Source organism: Rhopalosiphum padi, chromosome 1, assembly GCF_020882245.1.
Source record: "Rhopalosiphum padi isolate XX-2018 chromosome 1, ASM2088224v1, whole genome shotgun sequence".
NCBI classification, from domain to species: Eukaryota; Metazoa; Arthropoda; class Insecta; order Hemiptera; family Aphididae; genus Rhopalosiphum; species Rhopalosiphum padi.
This window is the reverse complement of record NC_083597.1, coordinates 14546297-14571242: the sequence shown is the minus strand read 5'-3', so window position 1 is coordinate 14571242 and position 24946 is coordinate 14546297. Positions and strand designations below refer to the sequence as shown.

General features: G+C 23.9%; 1 protein-coding gene and 1 long non-coding RNA gene across 7 annotated transcripts; one reads left to right on the top strand and one right to left on the bottom strand.

The window, feature by feature from the left end:
• Window positions 1-423: 423 nt before the first annotated feature.
• LOC132928216 (eukaryotic translation initiation factor 4 gamma 3-like) lies at window positions 424-24946 on the bottom strand. Of its 6 annotated transcripts, none has more exons than XM_060993155.1 (31): window positions 24408-24946; window positions 17625-17768; window positions 17520-17563; window positions 15938-16000; window positions 14514-14591; window positions 14233-14281; window positions 12419-12726; window positions 12211-12312; window positions 11590-11992; window positions 8745-8881; window positions 8080-8287; window positions 7850-8010; window positions 6752-6859; window positions 6476-6676; window positions 5793-5930; window positions 5224-5427; window positions 5079-5155; window positions 4865-5009; window positions 3807-4101; window positions 3441-3535; window positions 3239-3372; window positions 3104-3171; window positions 2867-3036; window positions 2598-2782; window positions 2448-2527; window positions 2219-2367; window positions 1369-1476; window positions 1212-1307; window positions 1034-1112; window positions 809-970; window positions 424-749 (listed from the first exon to the last, which is right to left on the bottom strand). In XM_060993155.1, exons 1-31 carry the CDS (start codon window positions 24463-24465, stop codon window positions 547-549), a joined length of 4452 nt encoding a protein of 1483 aa, XP_060849138.1. In that variant the 5' UTR covers window positions 24466-24946; the 3' UTR covers window positions 424-546. The 6 variants fall into 6 exon arrangements, with proteins under 6 accessions (XP_060849138.1, XP_060849935.1, XP_060853162.1 ...); XM_060993952.1 differs by having other exon boundaries at window positions 6476-6673; XM_060997179.1 differs by lacking the exon at window positions 24408-24946 and adding an exon at window positions 21293-21311.
• Window positions 24001-24592, top strand: LOC132931590 (uncharacterized). The gene is made up of 3 exons (XR_009662764.1): window positions 24001-24158; window positions 24219-24285; window positions 24363-24592. It is a non-coding gene; the product is annotated as an uncharacterized LOC132931590 (long non-coding RNA).

The window sequence follows — 24946 nt, the reverse complement described above, 5'->3', positions numbered from 1 at the left end:
AATTATCTTCATAACAATTATTTTGTAAATTCGAAACTTTTATAAGAATTTGTATCAAGACACATTACATTAAATGAAATTTAATTTTGAAATAGCGTAGTCTCCGTATTTACTGAAGCATGTTTTAAAAACTAATGTAGTTAATAAACACACAATTATCAATTATATATTATAATTCATATTAATACCAACAAAATTAATTTGTCATAATCCCATTGTCAAAAAGAGAAGGGTGGAGAGGTAACGATTTAGGTCATTTATTATTTTTATTGTTAAGGAGACTAGCTTTAATATAAAGTAAAACCAGATGTACAAAAGATAAATAAATTAAAATAAAACCCTTAACAAAAAAACACTGTATACAAATATTTGCAAATTTATAAATAATTGAATTCCAAAGGAAATAAATGAAAAATGGCTAAGTATTTAGAATTTTTTTTCTTATTTATATAAATTTTTTATAACATGGTATCTACAATAAAATAAAAAAAATAGAAGAATTTGTGTCGATTGATGGATATACGCAGCTATAAGAGTGTTGGTACACTACTCAACTGTTTCATCCTCATCAGAATCATTTGCTGCTAGTGAAAGGAAGAATGAATTTAAAACTACAACAGCCATGGTTTTTGTTTCCAAGTCTTCATCGAATCCTGCTTTGAATTCAACTTCTTTTTTCCATAGTTCAAAAGATTCTTTACTTATAACACTATCCTGATAGAGTTTATGGAATAGTTTTAATACCATTCCTGGTGGAAAAATAATTGAATTAATAATACATCTAAAAGTTTAATCAATAGCAATTTACCTCCAGGATGTTCAAGTGCTGCAGACATTATTTGAATGCCATACAGACATTGAACTTCTCGAGCCTGGATTTCAGGTTCTGGAAGTGGTTCAGACCGAATATAACAAGTCAATAATTTCACATGAACATGGTCAAAGAAATCTTCATAAGAATGATTCGGTTCTAAAAGTTGAAATTTAATATTTGAATAAATAGTATACAATAGTATCAAAAATAGTGACTTACTTGAACATACTATGACAATAGCTATAGTTAATGCTCGCACAAATTGAGGGCATTTTATTATTTCTGCACCGATATTAACCTTAATTAAATAGAAAAAATTAAGTTATAAGACATTATCAAACAAAAAGCATAAAAAAAAATATAGTGCAAAATTTAAATCACTAATTAATTTACTCACACTTATCCAACTATGTAATATATCATATAGTAGTTTACTATCAGTCAGCTTCATTTTATCATACATAGCAATAGATAAAAGGAATACTCCAATTCGCTGAAATGAAATACATTTAATAAATAAAATAAAAATAACATAAAAAGTTTTAAAAACTTACATCATTTTTAAAAAATTTATTTATTTGGTTATTAGGCATAAATACATCAAGAGGAACATATTCTGACGTCCTCCACTTATTGTAAATCCACAATATACCACCTAGTTGCTAAAAATACAAATAAAATATCATTCATACAGGTCAAAAATGTATTAGATAATATAGTGAAATAAATGATTAAATTAACAACAAAATATAACAAATAACATTAAGAAAATTTCTAAATGCTAAGCTTCTACTCATTAGAATGAATAAAACATGTTCTATAAATTAAATAAAGCTTAATTTTAATTAGGTATAGAATGATAACAAAAAAGTTTTTAGACTTAAAATTCATATGCTTTGACCAACTAAAATCATAATGTTATTTAAATATTCAAACATATCGGGTAGAACATCAAATATCTAAACTAGTTTCCCAAACTTTTTATTGTATGACCTATATTGAGGATTTTTTTTAAATTTGGTGACCAACAATATCAACGAATGACCTTTAATTTGTTTTGTTGTTATAGTGAATAAACTGAATTTGAACATCAACAAAAAATAGATGATTAAAAAATGTATTATTTGAAAATATGACGAAACCCAGTTTGGAAACCTCTTGTCTAAACATAAAACATATATAAACATTTTTGTTTGTTTTAGAATCTTGAAAAAAAACTTAGAATAATTTTAAAATTATATGATAAAAATAAAACACAATAATAAGTGTTTAGTGCAAAATTTATGATCAAAAATTGAGACAGATTTGTTACTAGAAATAAAATTATAAATTCATTTATTTTGCTAAAAACATGTAACTGTAAACTAATATTAATTTTGATTAGAATTTAATACTATTACTTACTTCTTTTATGTCTTGTGTTTCCTTGGAACTAAGAATTTTATTTAATACTTCTGTGAAAAATTTACTAGAATTATCTGGCCGTATTGACGTACACGAATCTTTTAAATTATTAAAATCAAAGGAAGCATTTTGTGATAATAATAATGGAGCTATAAAAAAAATAAATATTTTGTTTATAAAATGCTTGTATAATTAAAATAATTGATTAAATGTAAAAATAAAAAATTACTAATAATGGCAGCAATATAGGAGAAAAATTGAGGGTAATCCATCAAATAATCATTCCAATCTTTAAGAACAGCATCAATTCTTTTAAAAAATAAAAAAACAACAAAAATTAGTATGTCACATAGTTTGTAAAAAAATAAAATAAATTTACCCTTGAGTTATGGCCTCCATAGAAAGAATTTTTTTAGATAAAAGTTCTGCAAAAATTTTTCCTGCCACAGTTGTTCGAGTGATTGGACTATTATCTAAAGTTATAAGTGACATTGATGTCACAAATTCTTCATGTCTTGTGCGAATTACCGAAGATTCATCTTCTGATAATGAATAAATTATATCCTACATAAGAAAATACATATTATAATTAAAACAATACATTATCAATAGTGTTATACTCTAAATATTTTAGCCTTATATACACACATCTAAATTTTGCAGTTGCTCATATTCGAGAAGGATATTTTTACATTTCATATTAATTCTATCAGGAATTGGGATTACATTTGCTCCTTCAACAGGCTCTTTGGGTTGTGAACTAGAAGAATTTATTGAAGGAGTGGGTTGAGCAAATTGAGGCATCATACTCGCTACACCTGACAAAATATAAATTGAATTATTAATTATTAAACATGCATGTGTATTATTTAAGATAAGCCATACCAGACATCATTCTTTGTCTTTCTTCAGACTCAGAAATAACTGGCTTTCGTGATGTGTTTTTATTAGACCTAAAAAAAAAATAGCATAAAAAAGCATTAATAATACATTTTATACAATTAAAATTAGTATGTTTACATAATTTGTGAAGAATTTGATGATTTCTTGTCATCATTTAGAACAGCATATGGGTTACTGCTTGTGAATGTCGTATTTTTACCAGTGGTAAATGACCATTTAGGCGGGCCTAAGGTTGTCATAGATGTGTTATCCTAAAAAAATTAATTGTACTTAATAATTAAGTAAAGTTGTACCCTAATTATTTAATATAATATATTACCTTAATTCCTAATAATTTATTTTGGTCAATAGTATAATTTTGTTGCTTATATTTAGTATTAGTTTGAACAACATTCCATTCATTCTCATTTCCACCTAAAAATAATATTTTACTGTCAGCTAATATATTATTAATTAATGCAATTAACATGCATTATGTTCTTAACATTAATAAATAATAATACAATTTATATGACTATACTGTGTTTTTATCATAGCAAATTATTTATCAACATTTAATAAAATTTTCAGTGAGAAGATTAGACAAAATGAATCATTTAAAAACACTTCATACAAAAAACTAAAAATTACATTACTCTTTTAACATATTATCAACTTTATATGTATAGAAATTAAAGATACGTACGGCGACTTTTATTATCCCCACCCCTGAATTTGTCATCCCCACGATGATGATCTCGTTTTTCAGGTCTATTATAACTGAGTGATATAGATTGTTGTTCAATTGCTTCATTTTTAACATCATTCTCTATTTCATTTATCAATTTTGGTTTACTATCAGTTCGCCTTGGTATCCATTTATCCCTACGTAAATCAATGACATCTTGTATCATGAATTTTATTCTAGATGGAATCTTCGATTTCATTTCTCTGGATGTTAAAGCTCTTAGTTTATCAAAGGTATCATTTAAATTGTACGACTGAAACAATAAAATATAAATTATTACCTATACAATATAATTAACAAACAAGCAAGTATAATTTTAATATGAAACACTAGAAAATTAAGATTTACAAAATAAAATAGTAACTTAAGAAATTATTTATGTAATCATAAAAAATAAACAGTAAATTAGTAAGAATGTATGTGCATACATAGTAATTGGTTTAGAAATAAACTAACAAATATCTCAGTCTTACAAACATAACAATCCTGTGTACTGTAGAAAAAAAATATGTTATACGCTAGTATAGGTGAAAACATCTTCCGTTTATAAATGGTAATTTACAATAAATGACTATAATTAAGTTGTTGTAAAAAAAAGAAAATAATAAAAGAAAACACTGATGATTTTACCTTTCAAGTAAGATATGCATAATGTCAATTCATTCTATTAATAAAGCTTATAAAGAATTGTACAACTGAACAAGTTTCGCTTGTTTATTTGAAAGACAGTAGTAACACGCAGAAGTGTATCAGGTATATATCCTATCTATAACTTTTCCATACAAGTTATTTTTTAGAAATAACTGTTGTTATGTGCTAATTTACAGTATTAAAAAATGTTTTGGTTGTAAGGCTAAAACAAATTAAGCAATATCTCATGATCTTAAATGGATAATTTAATCTAAATAATTTAACTTAATCTATTGTTATCTAATTTTAAATTTGTAAAAATATAAATATTTAATATAATGAAATATAATTTTTAATCTACATAATAAAATAAAAAGTAAATTTACTTCTTCCAATTCTTTTCCAACGGTCTTTAATAAATTGCATAAACATTCGAGTGGTTCTTCATTGTGTTTAGTGACTAAATTCACAATGCAATACAACATAATATTTGGAGTAAGAATCTTTTGCTTAAATAATTCACCAATAAATCTAATAACATAGAATAAAGAAATTTAGGAACCTGATATTAATTGTTTATAATTTATTTATATATTTTACCGGCAATTTCCTACAGAACGTTTGCGTAATCTTCTTTCATTTTCTTCATATTCTATTTGAAGTTCTTTTTTCTTTTCCTGAAAATTATAATAATAACAAATTAACAATGACCGTTTTTAGCATATTTGTATGTTATTGAATTTACTGGATCTTTGCATGAATCGATTTCAGTGAGTTTCTTAGCAGAATCCATTTCTTGGGCCTTGTCTAATTCGAATAGACTTTGACATTTACTTATTATCAACTTCTTAAAAGATGCGGTCTTACCATCTTTAGAATTAACTTGTACAGATTGCATAGCTGAACATAAAGATGCATAAAGAGGAGCAAAACTTTGTTCTTCTATTGCCTGAAATAGAAAAATAAATGTTTATTAACAGATAAAAAAAAAAACAAATCATTAGTTCAGCACTTTATAGTGTAACATATTAAGAATATAATTTTTAATCAATAACTGCATTGGTGGTAGTTTAAGTTATTACTAATGAAATTACCTTTACTCAAATTTAATAAAATTAAAACCAATAAAGATAAAATCTTTTGAAATTTTAATTGTGGAATCATACAAACAGTTATTGTAGTTAAAAATAAGAAAATTTTATCAAATTTAATTTACCAGTAGAAGATAATAAGTTATAAGATAATTATATGACACATAAATAAATAAGACAAAATTAATTTTTTATTATTATTATTCTGTACTAAATATATTACCTTTTCAAAAACTAAATCAATAGTTTTTTCTAGTCGTTGAATAGTGTCGATTGGTAATGCCTTGAAACGCTCAGTTAATGAAGGCATGTTATCAGGGGTTATTTTATTCAAAATTGATCGAACGTTCTTGTTTACTTCCTGAAATAAATGATTTGTATATAAAAAATTGTTATTATACATACATTATATTATTTAAAAAAAAACTCAAATCTGTTCGTTAAAATTATGTGGGTAAATGTTGGCAAATAAAAATACATTATTCATATAATTAAGTTGTAACTGCAGTAGTGCCAAGCCTTTTTTAATATATGACCCTTAAATTTATTTATTTCTATGAGGCAACCCTTCCTCCCTTAATACCAACACTTTGAAATTGTATAATATATACTAGTTAATGTATACAAAAATTGTATTCATATAAATTAAATTGTAAATTTTAAGCAATTTTAATATTTTTTCAATTTAACTATCCAAAAAAAAAAAAAACTTTATTATTTGGAGTTAAATCATTTGCAACCCCCAGATCGGGCACCACTAGTTTACTGAATGATAACATTTAAGATTATTTAATTTTTATTAATATGAATAATAAATTACCAACAAATATAATGCCATGAATTCAGAATGTATATTAAATAAAAATATTTTAAGGAAAAATAGAAAATTTATATTTTAAATCCTACTTCATTCTTTTGTTCCTCTTCATTCTTGGTTTTAGATGCTTCAGACTTGGTGGCTTTTTTAGCAGCTGTTGGAACCCAAGCATTTTCAGTCTGATTTAATTTAACTTCTTCTCGTAAAGAAAGAGACATATGAATAGTGTTAGGTTTTGCTGTCTTACTAGCTGTTTTTCCTTGACTACTATTTCGTTTGGCACCTGGCTGCTATAAAAATAAACACAAAGATCATAAAACGTATTATATAGAAATAATTGAATATATATCAAATTATTTACTTACCATAATAGGCATACCACTACCACGTTGACTATTACCAGCTTTAAAATAGGAAGGCATAAATCCAGTTGCACTAGCACTCTGGGACCTTGGTAAATTAGGTACCATACCCTAATAAAAGTTAATTCATAGTGAATTATACAAAAATAATCGGGAGAAAAAATAACCCAAAGTCATCATACAAATATAAAAAATAAAAAGCAATATCCCTACAAATTTATACAGGATTACGTGTATAAACAGAGTGATTCTTTTACAATGGAGAAAGTAAAATCAAAATTTAAATGAGTAGGTAATTGTAAGTATAGTATAATTGTAATGTGCACATCACTTCACTTATCTAAATATCTTCTTAATAGATTTTGATATATTTAAAAATTTAATATTGAATGGTTATATATCCTACAAAATGTTAGTCTATAAATTAATAAAGTAAACAACTGAATAAAGTGAGTGCCATTCTGCAATAACATTAGTTAACTATAGGTTCACTCGTAACGGGTGCATACAATTTGATTATGTCCGAGACAGCCTGAGCAAACACTGAATGTATTTCATGACATAAATATTTAAGTAATATTTTGTTTCTAATTATTAGATTTTGATTATTAAAATAATATACATTTTTACTATACTATATAAACTTACATATAGATCAAAATTTAATATCATATTTCTTTTAAATACCATAAAACAGTAAAAATAAGAAGTGGTGTTATACTATTATTAGAGAGTATCCTACAATAAATCAAAAATCTCACTGCTTATAGTAAAATGCTTTATAATATAGGTAAATCTTAATTTCCCACGAAGAATACTTTTGAAATATAACAAATTAATTAACAATTATTTTGTCCTAAGTTCTTCCAACAATAAATGGCTTTGATATAGTTATTAGATTTTATGGTTTTAAAATTAAGTATCATTAAGACAGATAGAAAATAAAACATGTATCATTGTAAAATCAATATTTGTAGCTGCATTACTTAAAATATTTTAAAGATTTCAAAATCTCATTAGTAAAAGAATGTTATACCTAATAATAATAGTATTGTAAATTATCTTAATCTAAGATCAAATATTAAATTTGTTTTTACTTACACCAAGTGAATTAAATTGTGGCGCACTGGATAGTTTTATTAGATTTCCCCAGTTGTTTAATACATCAGGTTTTTTTTGACAAACAGATTCACTACCAAGTTGTAATAAAAATACTTTTGAATAAACTTTCTTTCCAGATGGGTTTGTTATACTCCATTGTCCTATATAAATTTAGAGTATAAACCTTAATACTTATGTAAAAATAACAAAATTTTAAAAAGTAGTCCAACCTTCAGCATAGGGTAATTTTTCTAAATAACTAGGTAATTTAGGAGCTGCATTTTCAACAGGTTCATGTTTAAGTCCATTGTTTTGAATTTCTTCTGGCTGCTGTAATAACTCTTCTGGTTTTGAAATAACACTCTCTTCTTCTTCTTCATTTTTAGAGTTATGATTATTATTTTCATTTTCCTTGTTTTCTTGTTGTTTAACAATATCCTTTAAAATAATTTTGTAATTTAGTAAAAATTATAAACCTGGAAGTTTGTTATATTAAATTTATAGATTTTGAAAAACATGAAATATTTATTGTGCGTTAAGAAAAAAGCACATGAATAAGAGGTGTGATAAATAAATTAATTAATAAGTTCTTATCATACTTAATAGTACAGTGAATTAGAACTGAAAGCCTATTGTTTGTTAAATCTGTTTATATGTTTTGCATATATAAAAAATATATTGTACATATCATATAATTAAGTCTAATAGATATTACCAGAGCATAAAATTCCAATAAATAAATAAAAATGTATAATAATTACTAATTGAAATCAAGTATCATTACCATAAGCTATACAGTTTTCACATGGCTAAATGATACATTTTTAATAACTCAGAGTGGGAGTGATAATAGATAATACTACAAGTATTTATGCAAAATTTAAAATTTACTTACAGTTTTTGATTCAATAACAGGCTCAATAGTTGAAGGTTCAATCGAATTATCTACATTCATTCCATCATTGACATCTGATTTAACCAAATTCTTTTGCTGATTATTCTTCTTCTTGATTTTAGATTTTTTAGGTTTAACTATAAAAATTAAATATATAATGATAATAATTTAAGTTGATAGATTTTTTCAAGGCAATATGATGATAACATATTAAATAACATCATAGCAGATGTTCTGCTCACAAGCCATGCAGGCTGCCAGAATAGTCTGAAATAGCCCGATGATGAAAATACTAAAAATAGGTGAAAGGTATACCATTTATATATTACTAGATCAAGTGTCAGCCTCTATAACTATTTTACTATCAAAAATATGAAATTAAATATAGATAAAGATTAAAAATTTAAGCCAAATTTAGCTTTCCTAGTTGTGTTATAATAATTTAAATGAATATGAAAATAATATAGACTAGTTTAAAAATAAATATGTTATTTCAAAATAAAATATAAGAGAAAATTTAGAACTGATTTTTAAATAGCAATAATTTAACATATTATTTTTATTATAAATAAAATTACCAATTAAAATTATTTTTTTTAATAAGAGAATAAATTTCATTAATTTAAAATATCTTTAAGACAAAAATTACAATTAATTCAACTAAGCAAACAATTATTTTTTACTCAATACATAAATAGTACTTGAAACAAAAATAAGGATTTTTTTTTAACGTTTAGAAGAATAGATTGAATAACGGATACCAATCTATGTTATGATCAAAATATTTTATCGGAAACAAATATCACAATACTAAAAACTAAATAAATTAGAAGCGGAAACTAATTTGATCTAATAGTTATATTCTTCAATCACACAAGTATTTTGATCGTTATGATTGTTTAACATTTTTTATCTTAAGAGTCAAAAATATTTTTATAATAAATGATGAAAGTTTACGTTTTGCTTTGATAAAAATATTAATTTTAAAAAAATGACTACAATTTAAAAACTATCAAAAACAACGCAGTATTGTACATCATACTACTAATGTTAAAATTAAGTCAAAATATAAAAGAAATTTTATTGAATAATAATTATATGATTGACACTTATATTAACGTCAATAATGTAGTATTAAATACGAATTTAAAATAAAATCACACAACTCAATTAATTCAAGAATATTATAATTGACTTAAATTGTGGGAAACAATTTAGCTTCTCGAAATAAAAATCGATAAGTACTCACTAATAGGTCCCTTCATATTAATTCCAAGTACCTAAAATGACATTCTTCTGATATTTATATTTTGAAGTATATTTGGCCTTTATATAAAAATATAAAGTTTTAAGAAAATAAAAACACGTGCGCATTCAATGGTATGAAAAATAATAAAGCAATTTGAAAGGCAACAAACGACCTCTGCATTAGCAAACAGTTGATACCGATCAGTATTGCCAACTGATTTAATTTGTATCATTCGTAAAAAATACTAAATATATGATAAAAATCAGTGTAGCTAATATACAATAATAATATTAACGAAAACGAACCCTAAATATAAATTTCTAATCAATTATTATTTCTATTAATATCACGGATATAGATACTATAGTATCTATATCCGTGATTAATATTCAATATTATGATTTATAAGGAGTCATATATGGAGTTGCCATATTAATAATAAATTTTTGATACGAAATACAAATAACCTTGAAAATGATTTTTGTACATTTCATTTGTACATCTGACCTCTTCCACACAGTTATACTTAATATCATGAATGTTTTTTTATAATTATTATTTAAACTGTGACAAGCATAAAAAAGGAATAGCTTTTAGTGTCTCATGTTATTTTGTACTAAGTATAAAAAATTGACGATTTATATTCAATTTTAATCCCTTGAAAGTTGAGTTGAAATCAAGTTATTTATAAAAAAAAATATATTATAAAAAATAAATTCTATGCACAATTCTACAAGCAAAATATTAATAAATTTTAGAGTTTTAACTATAAGCTTGATAAAAATGAATTAATAATTTTATTTTAAGTATTAATATAACCCAAAATTTGTATCGCCCATAATGTTCTAGAGTAATTAAGTGCTCTAAAGCTGTCAAACAAATTTTAGGATAGGAGTGCAGCAATTAATAATATTGCAAACATTTATGCTTGAAACTCTTAACTTAGTTATGTTTATTTAGATTGGACACAGACATTTATAGAAGTTATACTAATCTAATATAATTGAATTGTGGTTAAGGTTTTTTTAGAAACATTTTTTAGAATTATCAGTGATTCGGTCAATAAATATAAAATTATGAAACCCCAAAAATCAACTAGCACTTTATGTAGTTATCAAATATCTTAGATTATAAATCATCTTCAGACAGTAAGATTCAAATATATATAAAAAAATGTTACAATGAAATGAAATTAACATAAGATTTAATTAGGATATGTCCACAAAGCTACTCAAAGAGAGCAGATTGTCAGTTAGTGGTAAAGTACAATAGAAATTTGATTAACCATAACTCTGTTATCTGTCATATGCCATAGTAATTTGCATCCAAAGCATAAAAGTATGAATGAAATATCTGTACATTATTATGTAATAAAACATAAAACTGCATGGGTCCTGACCCTGATGTAGATGGTTAATAAGATTTCTACTGGACATTAATTATAGAAAATAAAATAATTTAAAGTAACAAATAAACTTGATGAACTAACTACTATATTTATTACTATTATTTCCTTTCATTTATAAGTACTATTTCTTAAAATTTAATTTTGAAGGAGCTATTAGATTGTTTAATACATTAATAATAATTTATTACCTGATTTTACAGATTCCTCATCTATATTCTTTTTGGAAATAATAGGATCTTCTGAAGTATTGATTACATCAGTATTTTGTTTCTGTACATCAGGAGATGTAGTAGAAATTGGTACAGTATTGATTGGTGTTTCTAATTCACTCTCTTTAACATCCAAAGTTTCTAAAGTAGTGTCTTCAGTGTTAATAGCCAAACCAACATCAATAGAAGTTGGATCACTTATTACAACAGGCACTTCCTCTATATTAGTGGAAATAACACTTATTTCTTCAACTTCACTAGTAACTTCTTCAGAAACCTGATCAACTTCTATGGCATTTGAGGATCCTAAAGTGCTTTCACTTGCTAATTTTTTGACTTGTGATTGGAATTCATTTCGAACTTTATCTTCTCCTTCAATATTCTGAAACATATATTTAAAATTTTTGTTAGTACTTACTTTCATTTTGAAGATAAATTAAAAAAATATAACAGAAAAATTAAATTAACTGACAAAGCTAGTTTAAAATTTACCAAAAATCATATTTTATAACATAATTATATAACTTTTAAGATAAAAAAATAAGTATTAAGTTTTGCGCAACTTATATTTGCTGATAATATTCATAAAAAAAAGATTACCAGATTATTATCAGGTGATTTAATATCATCTTTTTTAACAGCACTTTGTACTTGACTTTGGAATTGGCTTTGAACTTTCATTTTTTCCAATTCGTCAGCAGTCTAATAACAAAAAATTTAATTGAAAAACATTTTCATGCATAATTTAATAAAATATAAAGAATTTATAAATTTAAAAGTTTAATAAGATTTATAAATATTATCTTACTGGTGGCCCTTGTAATGAATTATTTAAGTCAACTTCACAGCCTGTATTAGGATCAATTATTTTAATAATATTTTTTTTCCGAACAGTTCTAGAAGCTTCAGGGATTTGCATGGGAGTAGTTGAAGGTTGCTGGGGTACTTGTTGCATAGGTTGTGTATTAGGAGCCATATCCATTGGTTGAGACTGCACGATCAAAGATTGTCCATGGGAATTTTGAGCATTACTCATATTAGCTACAGGAGGATTCTGTGGTCCCTGTGGTAGATTAGTCATCTGTATTGGTCTAGAAGACGGGGTAAAAAACATACCTGAAACATTAATTAAAATCACAGTACTTAAAATTCAACAATATTAAAACTTTGATAGTTTAAGCTTGAATATAATAACAATTTGTAAACAAAATAAAAACATTGAAAAAAGGTAAGTCAGTCTATAGTACATTAGGTGTTGATAGGAACTTAAACTTAGGTTAGGTTTAAAATTTAAACAAGACATTTTGTCTAAATTTAAATTATGTCTTATAATTGTCTATATACATTTCTTTGATTTTATGGGTCTGATATTACCTACTAATAAGGGATATTGTAAACAATTTTCAAAACTTAGATATAAGTATTTTGTCAAAATATTAACTTCTAAGGTAAATAAAAAAAATCATCATGTCCATAAATAGTTCAAATATTTTGAAAATGTCAAGTATCTACTATTATTTTTTTTTTTGATATACAATATAAAAAAAATAATAAAGAACTTTGATTTGAATTTTCAAAATTAGGTATCAAAGAATTAAATTTTTCTATGAATTTCCAACTATAAAAAAATTCATACATTTTTAAGATTTTGACAAAATTTATTAAAACTAAAAGAGAATCAAAATAGTTAGAGGTTATCGTAAATAAAGAACGATAATACAAATATTTGTTGATTATTTGAAGTATCTACAGTAATTTCTTATCGAGAAAAAAGTGGCACGTCAAATGTATTAGTTATATGATTTAAATTTAGGTTACTAGGTTAGTTAATAAATTATTTAAATAAACTGAAAAGTAGAGGCAGCATAATTGGCTCTAATTACTTATAAATTATAACAATATAAATATAAAAACTTTGGAAAAAAAGGATGACAAACCATGTCTACTGATTCATTTTAAATATATACAATGATTTATAATTGAATTGAATTTTAACACAACTACTACAGAAAATCTATAATTATTCACAAGACAAAAGATACATAGTGAAACGCAAACTTAAAATTATTTTATTTTAAGACCTAAATCAATTGTTTACTAAAAATGTGTTACTTAGTTTTTTTTAATACATCACTTTTTTCAAATGATACTTTCCTTAAATTCACAATTAATTGAGAACATCCATTTTAATTTACAAATTTTATCAATTTACTGAGATAAAATGTGTTAATAAAATATTTTTCTAACCCTAAACACTAAAAAATTTTTCAAATCCACTAAAAACAATCATATTCTTCTTGAAAACCCTATAATCTTGACATGCATTACAGTTACCGCCATAATGTTAGGGGGTACATTAAAAACTGTCTATAAACTTAAGTACAGTATAATTCATATTAATTGCAATTAAAAAAATTTATATATTCATAATTAGATAAAACAATACAGTTCTTATGCTATATGAATAATATAATAAAATTTGCCACAACTCTGCATAATATGGAAGTAATTATTTTTAGCTGAACCTAGAATTATATTTTATCAATAAAAATTACATTTTAATAGAAAAATATATTAATATCAAAATAGTAATTTTGTAGTTTAAAATAAAATTGTAACTACCTTGTTGATTGGTATTATAGTATGGCATTATTACAGCTGTTTGTGAAGTCTAAAAAAAATAAAAGTAATATATATATTAGATAGAACACAGTTAAATCAATAATCTAAAAAAAAATTATGAAATCATGTGTTTTTTACATCCATATATTTTTAATAAAAATGATCAGCAAACAGTTTGCATTTATAATAATATTAGCAAACTTGAATGAATTAAATGGAAAAAATAATAGTATGTATCAAAGAAATTATTTTATATAATATTTATACTAGCAAATAAGTACCTGTTGTGGATTAAATGGATAATATGCTGTAGGGTGGTTACCGGATCCTTGGTAAGCCACATTGGTAGGTAAATATACCTATAAAAATAATTTTCAATATGAATAACGTTAATGAAACTTTCCAATCAAGTTAACAATTTAAAAATATGTTTCGATTGAACATAAATCTGCTCAAAAATAAATACAAATTGTATAGGTTCAACTATGTAATTAAAATTAAAATTATAATTTATGTTAATCAATATCTAATAGGGGTTATAAATGTATATTATTCAAGTCCAACACCCAGATAAATACAAATTCAGTTCAAAACACAACAATGGAAATGATACCCTTTTCAATATTTTAAATAATTATGTTAGTATAAACAACAATAATCGTTATTAAATATAATATATCTATGTAATTAATAAAGCACATGTTAAGTAAAATCATTTTAAATGTTAATAGCTTTAAAGCTAGGGAATTATCATTGATTACAATAAAATAAATAAATACAAAATCTTGATGATATCATAAATTCATAACCATATTTATTTAAGAAATAATTAATTTAATTTGTGTTCAAACATAAAAAGTTTACTTTTGATAGCAGCAAATACTTATGTCCCTAAATCCAGATTATATTGAGATGTGGCTTTAAATCAAATTAAACATAAAAGTTGACAATTAAAGAGGATTTATAATTTTGTTACTTAAAAAATAAAATATTTAGTAACTGTAGTAGACATTATTATACATTTTTTAACACATCTTTAACCTGTCATTGGTATCGTGGTGGTGTTCACCTCGTTAGTATTTTGAGAACTACTTGTTTATTGTTACATGATTCATCTGATACTATTTTAGACATTCAATCGACATGTGTCTAAATATATTTTTGTGAATATAATAATTTTTTAAATATTTCTTGATTAGATATCGGCATGCAAAGTTAGTATTATCCATAATATGCGCGTTGCGCTCACTCAGTAGTATTGACATACTATTTTTTGAATAATAAAAATGAATAATAGTGATAATACTATTATGTATAAAAAATAACCAAATAAAAAAAATATTTTTTAAAGTACATATGTTTATGAAAAGAGTTAAAATATTGTAAATTTTAAAAACTTGTTTTTAAATGTTTCAAGGTAATATATTTATAATTCAGAAAAATTTAAGAACATTTTTTTATAAACAATTAAAATATAAAGAATTTGATGTTAGTTTCAATATTTTATGTTTATTATTATATAATAAATAATAATGAAAAAACAACAAGGTGAGCGCTCACTCGATACCAATAGCAGAACATTGCATAGGGTCAAGGGATAATAAAAAATTAAGTGAAATAATAACTTATAAAATATAGAAGGAAAATATTAAGATTATATATACATTTTTTTTTTACCAAATCAGTAATTTGCATCGAAAATTACCTGATACTGGAAGGGTCCTCTTGGTAAATTACGTGGTGCATTTGGTCTTATATGGTGGGATAGCTGAGCACAAAAAGCAAGCATTAATATACATAACAAAAATTAGTTTGGAAAAAAGTTAGACATCATATCACTAACACAAAAATAATTGTTTGTATTAAATAGTATTGAGATTAAATACATTTTCTTAAAGAAATTATTCAAGTAATAAATTGTTAATACTAAAATGAAAAAAAAACACTTAAATATTCTCAATACTACTTAATTACCATATTCAGACAATTACTAGCCCAATATATTTAAAATTATAATTGATAGATATGTTTAATATATATTCTTCTTGCACATATAACTTATTTTTTGGTGGATAAATTTTTTTTATAAAAACAAAAAATTAAAATATTAAAAAACAATGCAAAGGGCTTAATTATTGTTTGAATGGTGAATTTTTTAAGGGAAACAGGCTATTAGGTCAGTGAATTTGCTAACACCATAAAAAAAAACCACAAAAAAGCTATTTCGCATAACACCAATGTTAAATAAGGGATATTCCGTATTCAAATATATTATATTCCCAATCATGTTAATTGAACAATATGGAAATAATGATCTTCTGCTACTTACACTCAATAAAATATAAATATATTTTAATTTGAAAATTTGTATTATGACATGCATTTACTCAACAAAAAGTTATACATCAAGATTTAAAACTATTTTTATTTATAATTAAGAGGCACATTCGTGTTTTGTCTTCATATACAAATCTAACAACATAGTTGTATTTGATTCAGCTAAAACAGTTTTAGATTCTGAACGGATCAATGAATGATTTTACAATGTGTATTTTATGCATATCATTAAATTTATGCGTATTAAAAAAGCAGTATTGACTAATAAGTTAATAATAGGTTATTTTATCATACACTAAATATAACAAAATTGCCATTAAAAATAAATCACATATCTAAAGGTAATATTCATTGTATTAATTATATATTAATATTAAAATTTCTGATTATTTATAAATCCCCCTCCTATTAACACAAACTAAAGCCAATTTGTTACCAGAAATTCCAGTAGGTACTGATAATAAGAATATTTGTTTTTAATATTTACAAAAAAGAAAACATCATTCCAAAATCAATAAATTCTCTACTACTTCGCTCAGAATCTAAAATATGATATAAACACAGATTATGTTCTTACCTTTCAGTTTGATAATAAAGTTCATTATAACATTTAAGCAAATAACACATAATGGTTCTGCTGAAGATAAATTGTCTGTATTGTATATTTTTAAGACAATACATGCGAGTGTGACTTACACTTAAGTAACATATTTGATATAAAAATATACATGTATAACTTTTTTATTATATTACTTTATATGATTTTTACTTTCAGCAATTTAACATATTTCATTAACTACCTATACAAAACTTAAATTCTATAAATAAATAAAGACTTTGTTCACGATTATAATTAAAAATGTTAATTTATAGAAACTATTCATTTATAATAACGCATATAAATGTTATATAGGTAAGTACTATATTTTTAATTATAATAATATACTTACAGGCTGTCTTTGAGAAATATGTGTAGGTACCATTTGGATTTGACCTAGAAATGTATTTATTTTAAATGCAATATTATTTCTTATTCTTTTTTATATTTTACTTACCATGGGTCATATTGGTCATATGATTGTTTTTCATATCACTAACGTTATGTGTACTTGGATTTACATAATGTCTATTACGTGGACCACCAATAATATACCCCGGATTTTGGACTTGGACAGCTTGGGGAAACTGATGATTAGGGTCTAAAAAAAAAATATATAAATTAAAAATTAAAGATTTATTGATCATGATATGAACAATTAATATTTTATATTTAAAATTTGAAAAATATATATTCCTTAAATTAACTTAGAAAAATAGTTAACAGGTTATCAGAATTTAAATTAAACTGAATAATATAACTAATAAACAATACAAATATTAATAAAATTAACCAAGGATTTATAAATAATATTTTGATATTTTATAATTATAAAATATACCAAATTAATGATTTATCTAATTAAAAAGATAATTGTATAGAATATTGAAAATTTCATTAAAACACATTTCTCAAATAAATATAGGTAATCCTACCATTCATGATATATATAAATTAAAACTAATAAAAACTTATACATATATTATGGTACACACTAAAAAAATCGGGATTGGATATACAAATAGTTCAATAAATTCACTTAAACTAATAATATTATGGTATATTAAACAACTATTTTGTGTTTAAAATAGCTAAACAAACGTGGATGCCAGGCTGGCAAAACCACTACTACCTTCAGATATACACTACCTCAGCACATGAATCAACAGCTGTTTCTCCCCCTCCAACCGATAACTAACAGGGTTTCTTAAGCCATGATATTAAACTTCAAATTATAATTTTATATTATTATACTTAAAAGAATAATATGATTAATATATAGACAAATTGAAGAATCATAATGGTATTAAAATACAAGAAAAACCACGTACTGAAATATTAGTAAATTATTTTATCTATTAATCAATAAACATGATACAACTTTTTTAATTGATTTGCTTAATATTATACTAATATAGCAGTGTAACCACCTTTTTGTTATAAAAATTAAATATTAATATCTAGATCACTTGATTCTTATAAATTATGCTTTTTACGATTTCGTAATAAATAGTTTTGCTATTGTCGATATTAGGTAATATTAATTTTTATACACAAGTTTATAACTGGTAAATTATTTTAATAGATAAAATATTTTAGATAGGTAGTTGTTAAATGTGTTAGTTGAGAATCCAGGAAATGTATAATTAAAAATAAAATAATCAATGACTAATAATTAATTAGCGAATAATTTTTATTTTTAGAATTTTTTTTACTATATCACTAGAGAAAAATATAAAATACCTAAAATATAAATTTTCTATTTTCAGATTAGGTTTTTCCAGAAGAACAGAATGAAAACTAACAAAAAAAATACAATGTACTTCAAATAAAGTATTAGAATCCTCATCAATATAATTATATTAAATTTTATCAAAAAAAAAATACATATGATATACCTATATATATCTCAAGTAATTTAGAGGAAAATAATTAGTATTTTTAGATCGTAGGTAAATAATTATTTATAATTATAACATTATTATGCTTTAAATTAAATTAATCAAAAACATTTTATATATAAATAATAGTTTTATTATAGTTGATGATAAAAGGTTTAGGTATTTTTTCGAGGGTCAAGGTTGCATTTTAAAATCTAAGCAGAGCGATGAATGTTTTGGAATCTGACGCCACCCTAAGTGATTAGTAAAAATACTTGAATCTGAAATATTGAGGGAAGTTTCTATAATTGGTAAATTGGATCTTCACACAATATGTATTTATTATACACTAACTATTTTAAACGTATAGTAATAATTAATTTAATTTCAATCACAATTATTGTATTTATTATTTATAAATTATAATCTATATATAGGATGATTCTTTTATCATAAACACACATTATTTCAAAAAGTATTCTCATGTTTTGGAAAACATTTTTGAATGACAACACAGCTTTAATTTTATATTCCAAAGCAGAATAATTTTTTGAGTATTTTGAAACATAAAAATCGAATTTAGGGAGAGTAGTTTATGAGTTATACGTATTTAATGTTTAGATAAGCGGAGTAGTGGACAAACATTTTGTGGGGTTACCCCGTACCACACTACTCCGCGAATCAAAACTTTAAATACTTATAACTACTTATAAACTACTCGCCCTAAATTCGATTTTTATGTATCAACGTACTCAGATAAATGTTCAGCTTTGGAATATGAAATTAAAACTATGTTGTGGTTCAAAAAAGTAAAAAACTTAAAAAAAATATTTAAAAATATAATTGTTTTAATAAAAACGTTGTAACGTTGAAACTATGTAAAACAAATGAGTGGTCCATGATAAAAGAATCACCCTGTATATAATACTATATTCTAATACTCTTTAAAATAATCGCAAAAAACAATTATTTAAGACAAATTCCTCTTTTGTATTTTTTTGTTGTAGTTAATAAAAATACAAATAACTAAATTTTTTTTATAAAATACTTTTTAAGACAATTTTCAAAATGTTTTAGCACTTATAGTATCTTCAAAAATACTTGAAATATTTAACTTATTTATTCTTAATTATTTTGATAATAATGTTGTTTCACAGTCAAAACTTTAAATGCAATGTAACATTTTTCACAGTTATTAAAGTGTATAATATTATTTAAAACACAGACATATTTTTTTATTAAATGATAATTTTAATTTGAAATCACTTAAGCTTGAGTATTTAATTTAAATTAATAGACATTTTAAGCTTAAATTTTAAAGAAATAGATATTAAATATTTTTATTTTATTTTTTTTTTCTTTAATTCAAAGAAAAGGCTTAACTTAGGTACCACAATTACATAAATTATTATTTTCAATATACCATAATTTATTTAATGAAAAATAATTAATAATTTTAAGCTATTCATACTATCTTACAGTATATCTGTATTAACTTACGCATTAGTAACAATTATATATCACATTTAAAATATTTTTGGTATTACTAAAATAATAGTGATATAAATTATATACATAATTATACATCCTTAGAGATATAGAGGATGACACACTGAGTTCTGAATCGTTTGTCATTGATATGTAGTGATTTATCTTAGAATTCACATTTAACATATTCATGACAGTGACCTACAAACAAGTGTACCAATGATTAAGTACTCATAACCTATTATAAATTAGAGCATATTAAAGCATGTTTCAAGAAAAATACCAACAAATCTTAAATCACTATAAAAATAAAATCCGCGATAGCCATAACTCTACTATTGATTCAAGTATACCTATAATACTGATAATGACTTGAAACAAAAATAAAAATCACAAAATTATGAATTACTCATTATCATTTTGCCAATAAGTAATGACCATAATGACTACTAACAACTAACATGAGCACAAAAATAGAAAATAACCAATTTTATAAAAATAAAATATTTTTAATTACAGAATAAGAACTTTTGATACCTACATAAAATATTATAATAGTTACTAAAAATTTGTTGTTAATGTACCTACTAGGTAAAAATAAAATATATTCTCAGATAGTAAGTAATTGATTTGTTTAGATTGTATATATGTTACATATATTTTGTTAATTTTTTTAATATATCTAAGATTGTTACTAGTTAATTAAATATTTTTTAATAAATTCTAGATAATTAAAAGACAATTTTGTTTTACTCACTTAATTCTAGACCAGTGTTGGAAATTATTCTCAATATGTAGGAATCAAGAAACTAACTTAACATTAATGAACAGTTTACAAAATAATATGACACCAGTATTGTATTATAAAATGATAGGCTACAGATAAAAAAATACTATATGGCGTGATTATATTTTTTTTTGTTATTAATCTAAATAATCAATATTTCTACCACTTAAATGTTATGTTTCTTATCTTTATAATATTAAATTAAATACATACAAAAATAAATATAGGTAATTATAAAAATATTTCTAGGGCATTTTATATTTCTAATTCAAAAATAAATATTAAGATTTATAAACTAATAATTATAATGAACTCAAGCTTAATTTGAAAGATAAAAGACTTGTAAGAGTTCAGTCCCTCCAAAAACACATACTTATAATAAAATTAAAACTTCCACCTTATACGTGGTAATGTAAATGTTGTTAATCTTTAAGGTTTCAAATTTTTATTTTAGTTAGTATTAAGTAGTCTAAATTGGCCCAAAAATATTACAATTTTATGATAAAAATGTGCAATTATTTATCTTTTATTATGGGATGTACAGTATTACAGATATGCATTTGATACGAACATTTTATCTGTTAAATATACAAATAATGATTTAATCTTAATTGAAATTATTGTATTATCACTTCAGTAGTTTCCTCTACTTTCATACATAGTCCCTTTAAAAATAAGTATGCATTAACATTAAAAATGATTCAGATAATCAATAATTCACTAAGTTCATGTATCTAACTATGATGATGTATATTATAATGTACTGAACAAAATCCGGATATCCTAAACAGTTGATACAAAGTAGTATAAGCTTAAATGAGGAATTATGTAATAAAAATAAGAGAAATGGAATAGTAGAAAATAACATCTTATGATATATCTGCTTTAAACCAAATAAAAATCAAACATTAAAAGTGTAATAATTTGATGTGTGGAAAATAATTTAGGAATGATGGACTCTTTTCTCTGTAACTCTGATCAAGTCCTAACTGTCAAGACACAGTTATGAGAAATGCCAGGAAACAAAGTTTAATGGAGGAATAGATTGACTACATATTATTAGTGAGTTTATCACCAATTACCATGAATGCTTACCTCTATTAATGTAGTTAATTTATTTAGTTATATTACCCTAGATAAATATTATTATTTCTTAAATACTAAACACTATTAATCTTTCTGTAAACCAATATTAAACATATAGTGTTTAAAAAATTGAATATAAACCCCTTCAAAAAACCAGTTATTTATTCAGATTTGGACAAGACTCATTACATAACTTGAAACAGTAGATAAATGTACTAACAGCGCTAGTTACAAGTCTCTCCCTACTGTAACATTTGTAATAAATATTTTATTTTAAATTAAACAAAAATACTACTTGTATGGAAAGAGTAAATACTACATAAATTGAAGATCATGAAATAATACCACATTCGTATTTAAACTTACAATACAAAAATGAATTAGAAAAACCATATTAAAAATAAAAAATGTACTTACATTATATTTGTATATGAATACATTATGATACATTATTATATAGGTAATACTACACCTAACAATTTTTCTGATTCATTGGAAATAATAAAAAAAATATACCAATTTAGTATCCATTCTTATGCAATAAAACTGCTTTAACACAAATAATGTTACCAAATACTTTAAGTGATTACTGATTATTAGTGCTCTGACATTATAGGAGTTAAAAATAATGGTAAATAAATTACAATACTTAGATTAATCACTTGTTCTAAAATATAGAACAGAACCTATTTATTTATTTTAATTTTTAACATATTGGTAGTACGTATAAGCATACTGACGTATGAGGTGTAAACTAACTAAATTTAACTAGATTACAATAAAATTACATAATACTTATGACCTTATACCTACCATAAATTAATTTTTTTATTAAAAACTATTCTACACATAAAATAAAATCATGAAGACAAAATGAATCTATTAATTAATTAAATTTGGAGTTATTAATTGTGCAGATAATTCTAGATTCAATACTTTCTACTTAAAATACTATAATTGTAAAAGAATGAAATTTATTAAATATTATTTATCATAATCGTTTATTACATTATTAACCTAATAATACTATTAGGTTAACATACCAATTAAGGTACTATAATATTATAAAGGTTAAATATTGTATAGATAGTGTTTAATATCCTAATATAACTACCTACCTAAATATAAAGATCAAGCTAAATAATTATCTATCCCTAACATTATACATCAGTACTTTTAGAAATGCAATGTTTAACTACAACAAATACATTGTTTTAAAATTACTTAAAAACAACCTACATAAACATAGCATTATAGACTTAGAGTATAATACTAACAAACACATAATCAGATAATAACTCAATTTTAATTTCCAAGAAATTATGCAAATTCTATGGAAAATGTACAGAAAAATAATTTGGTGAATCAATCGCATTAAAAACTATTCTAGAAAATATTAATTATCATTAATGTATTTCATATAAAGATCGAATAATTTATCATGAATAAAAACTAGGTAGATACATATGCCTATAATAAGTCAAAATTAAGTTAACTATTCAATAAGAAATAAGGTAAAAAAAAAAAAAAAAAATAGGTACATTTAAATTTTTGATAGGTATTCACTATCATTAACACTATCCGTGGAGTTCTAAGATAACCTTTGGCATCTACATAACAATGTACAAAAATGCCAACAACTTGATCTGGCATTCAACCGTTGCAAATGATTTAAATTAAATGTAATCAATTTACTGGAACTTAATCTGTACTACTCCGCACTTTAGTCTGTACCTACTAATATTACGTGGTAAGTAAATTTTATCTATTTACCAATAAATCAATGTTTTCACAGTCAAACACTTGAAAGATTTCAGAAGAGAATCCAGATGAACATATTAATTAATGGGGAAAATTAGTATCGTGATAACATTAAAGTACTACTTAAATACCTTCTTTTCATACATATCAAGAATTTAATTCGAACTCAATAAATAACTATGTTATATTATAGGTCGAGGACATTGGAAATTAATTGCTGAAGTTTAACATTACTAACTTGGATACATCCCTTCGAATTTTCTTTGATGGCTCTGGTTTTGGCCTCGACTGTTCATGCTCACTGTGATCGTTTCTGCGGTGCTACGTTAACGCCGAACCTCGGTATTCCGGTAGATGACGATATTAATCTGGCGAACATATCGTATTAGTCGTGATTCGTCGATGGACGAACCGATCGGAAAATAGTCATCACAAATATACACGAAGCGCACGGGACGCGATCAGGATGGATAAAAAATCAAAAAATGTATATATACGGTTGGCAACTAGTGCCAAATTGGGTTGGGCACAAATTATGTATATAAAATATACAAAATTGCGGTAAAAATTAACAACTGAAAAATACGACAACTAACACTAACACTATACAGACGATAACACAAAATGTTGGTAATAATAAAAAAGAAACAATTACTGTTTTTAATAAAAAAAATTGATATAAAATGGGTTATAAGATTTGACGTTTTACACAGCCATATTGCATACGAAATTTTTAACAATACGCACGATGCAGTCACTGGCCACTGCAAGCTTGTT

Coding starts and splice junctions, on each gene's coding strand:
- LOC132928216 (XM_060993155.1), bottom strand. CDS start 24,465: ATGAACAGTCGAGGCCAAAACCAGAGCCATCAAAGAAAATTCGAAGGG. Junction 12,727..14,232: donor CTATAATACCAATCAACAAG/GTAGTTACAATT, acceptor TTAATGTTTCAG/GTATGTTTTTTACCCCGTCT. Junction 2,368..2,447: donor CTATATTGCTGCCATTATTA/GTAATTTTTTAT, acceptor TTTTTTTTATAG/CTCCATTATTATTATCACAA.